This window comes from Chanos chanos, chromosome 2, assembly GCF_902362185.1.
Source record: "Chanos chanos chromosome 2, fChaCha1.1, whole genome shotgun sequence".
NCBI lineage: Eukaryota > Metazoa > Chordata > Actinopteri > Gonorynchiformes > Chanidae > Chanos > Chanos chanos.
Window position 1 is genome coordinate 49460017 of NC_044496.1, and position 9221 is coordinate 49469237.

Consider the following 9221-nt stretch of genomic DNA (forward strand, 5'->3'; position numbering starts at 1 on the left):
TTCCCAGAGTAACCTTTGCATCATATTACAGTAAGGTCAGAAACTCTCTTTTCAGATCTACACATTGAGCTTTTACAGTCGCTTCAACACACAGCTTCTTGTTTGTTTAAACAAGACTACTACCACTGCTGATGCCTGGCTAGTCAAAGCATGTTGTGTTTAGCTGAATCATAGGTTGCACAAAAATGTGAAAGGAACCGTACAGTACACAGAGTGTTCAGCGCATTCCATCCCAAATAGGCCTCCAATCTGTTCGGAGAAAGGGACTGCCAGGACGAACAGATCCACCCAGAAGACGAGAGAACAGAGCAGAAGGGGCCTTCAAAATATTGCACTCAAAGCTACACATTTACCTATGTAGATTGGGGTCACATGCTACCGTTATCTTTCTGACATTCCGTCTCCATGACACCCAATTCCTCTGGAAAGTATTGGATCCTTGTTGTTGGGGGCAACACGAATGAAAATAAAAGGTTTCCCAGTGGTGTGATTGACTTTCTCTTCCATTCCAAAGTTTGAAAGTATGCCTTCTGCTGTAAACTTGTCAGAGCAGGAGACGTTAGTCCATTAGTCCTCCAGTATAAATAAAATAACACAATATTACAAATTATAATAGCCCAGAAACATTCAACAGTTGGGAGATATTCAATGCTCCTGAAATATAAAAATAAAACATCTTTGAATTTTTTTTTCAGGTTTTTCAGGATTTTTATAGCCGTCGTTTCATTTCTTTTCTTGTCTTGTCTTTTTTTTTCTTTTCTTTAATAACAATAATTTTTTAGGTGTTTTTTTTTAAGGCAAAAACACTTGAGATGTCCTTGAAAAACAGTGCATGTTTGTCTGTTGGTCTCAGTTTGTTTTGGGGTTAGATTTTAAGCGCCTTGCCCTGCGTGTCCGTTTGGTTACCGTGGTGAAACGGAATTCCTCAAGCGGGTCCACTTTGCCCTTTGGGGAGCGCTTCATGAAATGCACTTCCTGCTGCGTTTGCGACGTCAGTGAGCCGTTTTTCGGCCTGCCCTTACGGTTGAAGCCCAGGTACCAGTTTTTGTACTTGGCTGACACCAGTGCCGTGTAGTTGTTCTCCAAGAACTCTTCTATGAACACACATTCCTCATTCCTCCCATTGAGCTGAGAAAAGAGAAAAGAACATGTCAGATACATTCCACCTGCTGCTCAATTTTCTTGGGCCTTCGATTCATATTCTGAACTATTCCTGACCTGTCCATTTTAGCGAAGCATTGCTTTGGGCACCAAACAATACATTCCAAAAGTCTATACAAGAAAGACTACAGAAAACAACAGCAGAGTGAAGTGGATCTCTCTGTTAGAAGAAAGAGACCCAGTAAAGTCATAAACTGAAACACAAATGAAATGCCATGCAAAGGACATTTATGTGCAAACCTTCTCAAATCAGAAAGAACTGCACTTGCAAGTTTTAATGCTTGACAGTAATTTGGTTAAGTGAGGGTGATTTAGTCCACAGCCATCAATAAGTGAGCGGACTTTCATTCCAGTCTGTATACACAAGCATCAATAAAATAATTAGCACACTATAACTACTCTGCCAAAAAGGCACTGAACGCTTTGCTCCCTTTGGTATATTTGGTTTGTACCAAACATGTCAGTAAGGAGTGGAACATACTCTTAACAGCAAACTACAGAGGGTGTCATTGTTGTAACTGTAAAATGTAATTTGAGTAAGAGTGGACAGAAAAGTAAAGGCACAGTATAGATAGATCTAGATAGATAGAAAGATAGGCTCATTATAGATAGATAGATAGATAGATAGATAGATAGACAGACAGACAGGCAGGCAGGCAGGCAGGCAGGCAGACAGACAGACAGACAGACAGACAGACAGACAGACAGACAGACAGACAGACAGATAGATAGATAGATAGATAGATAGATAGATAGATAGATAGATAGATAGATAGATACCTTTTAGTTCTTTTATATAAATCCTATGGAAATTCCAGTTGTTGCCATTACAAATTTCAGATATTTCCTTCTGTGCTTAATGATGCTGTCTTACATGATGGGTCAGCACCAAATATGAAACCAGTAGATACAGTAACTACAAGAACCTACTCTGCATGACGCCACCTAGTGAATACACCACAGAATTGCAATTTTGTTCTATTAAAAAAGGCCTCATTCACAATAACTTTTCAGCAATAATGGCTGTGAAAATCAGACGACAAATAACAAACTGAAGGTCCAAATGATGAAGAAAGTTATGCAACTCTTTACAAATAAGCAAGTAAAAAATTTGAGATGAAAATGTGTTTTTCTCTTACATATAATTGTTTTTTTTTTTTATTTCAGACCTTGAAAACAACATTGTACGTTTGACAATCATGAATGCAAGAGACATGAAAATACATGGAAAATGTATGCTTACCTTTCCGACAATTTTGCCTTTCTTGTTCATGCAGATGTAGTAGCCACTTTCTTTTCCTTTTATTCGAATGTGGCTCCCAAACGTTTCTGTCTCCACAACAAGAAGAGCTGTAATACAAAAAAGCAATCATTGAATGAAGAGAAATTTGAAATAACTGCATTTACTACAGTTTGCATGTTGCTAGAAAAGTCTTGTGCCAAATGTTATGCCGCTTCTGGTTAAAACAGGCAATAGACCAATAACAATAGATTCTACCTTCTCCCTCTCCCTCTCCCTCTCCCTCTCCCTCTCTCTCTCTCTCTCCCTCTCCCTCTCCCTCTCCCTCTCCCTCTCTCTCTCTCTCTCTCTCTCCTGACTATTTAGTCACCTTTGCTAAGACTCACTCCTTTCAGGACAACAAGAAATCTGCCAAACTTTGGGGAGCAGTTAAGATCCTTCAGGATTGAGTTTCAAGTTGCCTTTAGTCTGTGCTCACTCAATCAAAAAGTTAAGATGATCCATTTGTTTAACACACTGGCCTATTCAGTGCCACTCAAAGAAGGGGGGCTACACCAAAATTGCCCTCGTCAAAAACAGCTTTGGGAGTGAAGGAGTGGGAGAACCAGTTTTGTTCGTGGACATGTGAGGATATTGTTTTCTCTCACTTAGACATTATTAGCTAACAAAACTAAGCTAGAATAAAACACTTAAAACTATTCCAGATCTGATTAAGAAAATAGTTCAAAAAGGGCTTGAAATTGTCATTGGAACATTTTGAAAGGAAAAACAAGAACAACCTGACTGCTGCAAGAAGCCATTTCATTGCCATTCCAGCTAATACCAAATAACATTTCAGATTTATAAGAAAACTATGCTTCATATGAAATAAATCATAGCTTGGATCTCATTTCAACATTGAGTTATTTGTGTATGTCTAAATGAGTGGTTGGTCTCTGTAAGAATGTTCTGTTGTGAGACTGCCTGTTCTGATGATAACTAAGTTAGAGAGGCGTGGGAGTGTCTTCCTCAGCCGTATGTTAACCAGTGTCAGAGAGTTCGCAGGTGCCAGGTGTAGGGGGTTGTGAGGTGTGTGTGTGTGTGTGTGTGTGTGTGTGTGTGTGTGTGTACTGGGACTCATGGGAAATGCTGGATCTGCTTCCACTCAAGCTCTAACAAGCACTGCGGAAACCTCACCTCCGTGCCCCCTTGGGTTTCAGCACTCAGCAGTGTACAGCACTGCGTACAGCTCAGCACCCAACATTCATTTCAACACAGCAACCCAGAATGACACAGCTCGACACTAATGCAACACAGCTGCAAAGATTTGCACAGCTCAGCCCTCAACACAGTCAACACACTCAACGTAATAGTCAAAGATTTCTCAGAAAAGAGAAAAAAAAAAAAAAAAACTTGCTGAACACATCACCCTAGTGCAGAGCAGTACTAAACCAGGCAAATGGGCATTAATGCATCGGAGTTAACAGACCCAGAAAGAGCCAGAAACAGTGAGCACAGCGGTTAAAGAAGTTAAACAACTACTGATCGATTGCAGGGAGTCTCTACACTAACACAGAGTAAGACTCTGGCTGACACGGTTGAAAACAAGGTCGGATGTAAACACACTTGTATCACTCAGCGCGGCTCAGTGTAGCATTCACCCAACTTATCTCTGCCCGCAATCAGGCCCTTCTCTGACACACACAGCTACCTGACACAGCCCCTCTCTTCAAAAACCCTACTCAGTACGAACATAAGAGAGCTTTCCTAGTGGAATAAGCTATAATCAGAAACCTGAACAAACCGCAGGCATTCTTGGATAGAGTCACTCCTAAAACATGCACGTAACTGCTAATTTTTCAGTTTGTCATGAGAAAGATTGTGTTAGTAAATACTCTTTTAGACTCTTTATTAATAACATCTTTAAACTGTTAAAAAGACAAATGTTCACCATGGCTGAACCCTGAACTTTGGCTTGTAGTTATTGCAAAGACAGGTTAGTAGTTGTCATTTTTTTTTTGAAGGCAGCCAAATGAGAGCAGATTTAGTGAGAGTGATGTGAATGATGTTAGTGTTATTTCAGTAGCTTTTGGCTAGAATATCTATCAAGCACAGGAATACTCCCGTACCGTACTTGCCCCCATCGTCTCCGTTGGCGTTGATCTTCTTGCCCAGGATCTGGACGTGTTTCCCTGTGGTTCGGCTGTACAGCTGGTAAATTCGCACCTGTTTCCGACTCACGTCATCCCGAGTGTGGTTCTCAATGTAGATTCTGAAGTCTGTCGAACTCTGGTGAGACTCCTAAAAGCAAAGATAAACACTTAATAAGATGCTCTCATAATTTGGTCATTTTTGTTTATTTATTTACAATTTACATTGTGCCTGTTTTGTTTTTTCTTTGGTTTTGTTTTTGTTTGTTTGTTTTGTACTGTTTCTTTTTTCAATATTGCGCCATCCAGATAAGTTCATCTGAGACTTAACTGGTGTGTAAACCTATCCTTTTGCATAAAATATGATGTTATTGTGGGCTGATGTCATATTTACGCATGTTCTCTCCAAGGCATTCGTAGTCCAAAACAGAAAGACCCATGAATGTTCAGAAACACAATATAAGACAATATATTAATTTTTGTCAGATCTTTTGACAATTCTGCAGTGAGACTGCACATGCTATGGTACCATTTGCTATGGATCTAAGGCAGTTGAATACTATGTGCCTGAAGCCAAATTGAGAAACTGAGTATTCCATTTCCACAAGCAAGCCACTCTCAATTACACACCTGAAGAATTCAGACCCGTTACACTATCATCAAACAAATATCTGCCGGAGGTCAAAATTACACTCATAAATCACACACATACAGTCTCTCTCTCTCTCTCTCTCTCTCTCTCTCTCTATCACACACACACACACACACACACGCATGCATACACACCAAGGAACACATGCACAGTGCGGCATGGCAGTTTTGCATCATAAACTAAAAAACAGCCTAAAGGAGCATCTTTTGTCAATCTGATACATTCCCACTGAAATAGTTCACAATGTGTGCCTGTCTGCAATGGTCTGCTTGCACGTCACCTGAGGCCCAGTGCTGAAAAACAGCCTGCCCACCGAAACAAAAATGCATCCAAAAGCCCTCATCACGTCTGTCATCTGTGCCATACATGTGGGGATGCAAGAGAAAACGTATACTTTCAAAGCCCTGGAATTTCAATTCGAGCCAAGATCCCGTTCCCCAGCTGTACTGAGTGGTAATTACACAGTAATGGTCTTTTATGTGGTTGCTCTCCGGTGGCTAATTATATACACATTACATTCTCTGACTCCTTGTTATTTTAACCTCAGCAAATTAATGACATTTAGTGAATGAGAGGGGAAATGCGCTCATGGTAGAACAAATCTTTAACAGTGACAAAAACAACCCACTTCCACTCATTTGTCTACCAATCACTGTGCACAGAATAAGAATGTCTGACTGTAGAATAAACAGTGTGATGTGACATAATGCCAATATTTAGCATGTCCGGCTCAGGATCTTCTCCTGCTTCTATCACTGGACTGAAAGTGTCTGAAGATAATCCTCAAATAAAAAATGAATTCATAATATCACGGTCAGATACGAATGAATAAGGCCTTTCATACCACGGACAGCTTCGGATCATGTCAAACGGATTGATATACGACACATGCTCCCATGCATGACTGTGCAATTCTTTGAGTGACAAGAGAGCATTCAAAATGTGAAACATAACAATGATTTTTTTTTTCCCAGGGTTCACTGCCTTCAGTGATCCAATGTGAAAAAGAAATGTTGAGATGAGTCTGTGCGTCCATGCGCATGAAACAAGAGATGGGAACAGCAGTCAACCTGACTGTATACACACACATACACACACACACAGAAAACACTTTTTGGGGGGGGGGGGGTATTCAGTTTACCAGTTTAGGCAGCCTCACATACAGCCCACACACACCAAACACACAAAATACGACAGAGGAAGAAAAAAAACTTCACTTCTGAGGGATTTGTACCAAAATCTCCCCATCTCTAAACAAACACAGAGGTGTGTTTTGTAGACAGTTGCATCTCAACAAGAAAAGGAAAAGGCATGTCTATGCACGGAGCTCTGGTTAAAACTTTTTTTTTTTTTTTTTATCATGCCGTCTCCCTTCAAAGCCAACCTAACGGAATGGATATCACTAAAGTTCAAAAGATTGGCACCACATTCACTATGAGGCTGACTGCTTTTGCATGTCAAATGGGCCCTGTCTACAGTGTCCTATTCACCATCAGAGGAAACCATGAATTAGCACTCTACCACTTAAATCCTTCATCAATCTTGACGCGGACGTCAGAATATTCCCGCAATTCCTTGATCTGGATTTGAAAAAAAAAACAAAGACAAAAAAAACCAAAAAAACAAATCCTGTACCAAGAGCATGACAGTAGCAATTAAGAGGAAAAACGGGCCACATCTATATGGCCTATCTGACCATGGCCAACCCCGCAATTAAAGCACTAGTATTGTAATTACTGACACAAAAGAGAAAGAAATCTGACTGCCCACACTATGCTCTTGTTTGTGCCTACTGCTTTGGAACAAAGTGAGCACATACCGTTATATAACCCAGTTGGGTCTCATTTTCCTCAAATCAGGGGCTTTTGTTCTTTACTTGAGGGGTGGTTTTGTAGATGGCCCTTTTGTTATAAAATACTGATGCAAGGTTTTATAATTACGTAGCCTTGGCCTAATTGTTGGATAGAAGTTTGACTTTCAATGATGTTTTCTTAGATAATGAACGTGTGAGAAAATTTAATTAATGGCTCCCATTTGCCTCCTATGTGTTTTCTACATAGTGTCTAAAAATCAAATAATAATCAGTTTATCACAATGTCTTTTTCTTAAGAAGGCCTCAGGTTGTGTTATGGCACGCTGGTAAAATCTCGTTGATATGATGGTTATTTAACTTTGCGTCCGAGTTTGTTTGTTCATTATAAACGCAAAACGGACAAGGGAGACGAATAGATTATGGATTGTTTGTAGGATATACAACCAGTTTACCTGTGAATGAATATAACAATATCAAGATAGCTAGCTTTGGATTCTGAGGGGAATATAAGAATGCAGATTGCAGGTAACGTAAAATTTTGGAATGTGAGTTTATTCTACCAAGCCAAACTTCCCAAACTGCATGTAGAAAACCATTAGTTCATAGTTCGTTATTTCTGTCGGGAGGTCTTTTCTTTTTCTTTTCATTTCTTCTTCATTTGTCTCTGTTTCACAAAGACATTTTCCTCGCTTAAAAGCAATACTGTACTGGCATTTTCAAATATAGAGGAATGCTATTGTTCAGATTTTGGAAAGTTCGCGGATCCTTGGGCACCCACACAAATTAAATCACAAATTCATTTTGTCGTAGCAAAAATTAAGACAATTCTGCGAAGTAAATCAAGGTTTTCAACAGAATGTCATAATAATAATGAAATATTTCCCTCAGCCTTATCTCGCTCTGAGTAAGGGTTTTTTTCGTTCGTGTGTTTAGTTGTCATTTTATTTTTTAAAAATTATTTTAAAGCTGTTTATCTCAGAGTTGATGATATAAAAGCACAGATCGTATTTCTAATGATAAAACGCAGAGTGATATTTAGGCAACTAATGCAATAGGCTAAAGGCTATGTAAGCCACAAAGTGATTTTTCATCAGTAACTGAGAATAAACATTACATCGAAACCAAAGGAAAATATATATATGTATAGGTTACTGACGCTGAATGTATCAGGTTCTCCGAAATGTGTAAAGGTTGTTCCCTCTATAAAGTTGTTTATCTAACAGTTCATATTAACGAGGTAAGTGGGGCCACATAGCAGTTACAGCAATTTGCACATATCAAATATAAATGTCACAATTCAGCAAAATATGGGTATGAATTGACTGACAATTAATGACTACCGTAGGTTAATCCAAAGAAATGCGCTTATTCAAGGAAACAAGAGACTCACCAGCAACTGGAAGTAGAGGACCAGAAAATGTAAACACCTGGAAAACCGGAGAGAGAGAGAGCGAGAGAGAGAAGGAGGGGTGAATCACACAAGTAATTACATGAAATAAAACTGTAGCAGTATAGCAACTAAAAGCGGGTTTTGAGCGACTTCTATTGGCAAGAATGTAAGAGCTCAGTGAATTAAAATGAGATTTTTGAAAATGCAGTCCTTACACGTAGATAAACCTTGAAGGCAGAACAGACATCTTGCTCAAATACACCTGTTTCCACCGTTTGCAGCCCCAAGAAGTGTTGAAAGGAGCCCCGCCAGCGTCCTTATACAAAGAATCCCGGAGGAGCTTTGGAATCCCAGTGTAAAGATAGATAAAAGTACAAGTGTGCAACTGGCAGCAGCATGAGGTTCTTTCTTGTCTTTAAAGACTGACCAGCAAAATTAAATTTTGTAAATTTCTCCCCGTCTCCCACAAACCGCTACCGTCCTCCCGCAGGGCGTTCGCTGCGCTGTCTCGCCAGACGCGGAAAGATTCTATTTGCCCGAGATGCACGGAGTAGACTCTACCTCGTTTAAATCCACGGAGTTTACCTTTCCCTGGCGTGTCGCTCCAAAGATCAGAGCAACTTAAATTCCCCTCGTACCTGCCGAATGCATCAAAATCTACACCTTGAGTGGATCATTTCAATCTTCGGAGTCCATTGCTTAGTGAGGCAAAAAAAGGTAATTCTGTCAGCCACAACGGCATTTCAGAAAAGAAATTTAAAGACAATATTCTTCGCCTCTACTTTAAATCTGACTTTTATCCAAGTGTTGTTCACGTAAACTTGAATCAAGAGCTG

General features: G+C 39.8%; 1 protein-coding gene across 1 annotated transcript; it reads right to left on the reverse strand.

The window, feature by feature from the left end:
• Window positions 1–849: 849 nt before the first annotated feature.
• On the reverse strand, window positions 850–8632 carry fgf24 (fibroblast growth factor 24). Its single transcript, XM_030765901.1, has 5 exons — window positions 8601–8632; window positions 8386–8422; window positions 4510–4681; window positions 2405–2511; window positions 850–1128 (listed from the first exon to the last, which is right to left on the reverse strand). The coding sequence occupies exons 1-5, from the start codon at window positions 8630–8632 to the stop codon at window positions 850–852; spliced, it is 627 nt and encodes a 208-aa protein (XP_030621761.1).
• Window positions 8633–9221: the final 589 nt, after the last annotated feature.

Excerpts from the sequence above, each read along its gene's own strand:
- fgf24 (XM_030765901.1), bottom strand. The coding sequence starts at position 8,632 with ATGTCTGTTCTGCCTTCAAGGTTTATCTACGT. Across the intron at positions 4,682-8,385 it reads TCCTCTACTTCCAGTTGCTG|GAGTCTCACCAGAGTTCGAC; the intron begins GTGAGTCTCTTG and ends CTTTGCTTTTAG. Across the intron at positions 2,512-4,509 it reads AGACGATGGGGGCAAGTACG|CTCTTCTTGTTGTGGAGACA; the intron begins GTACGGGAGTAT and ends TTTGTATTACAG.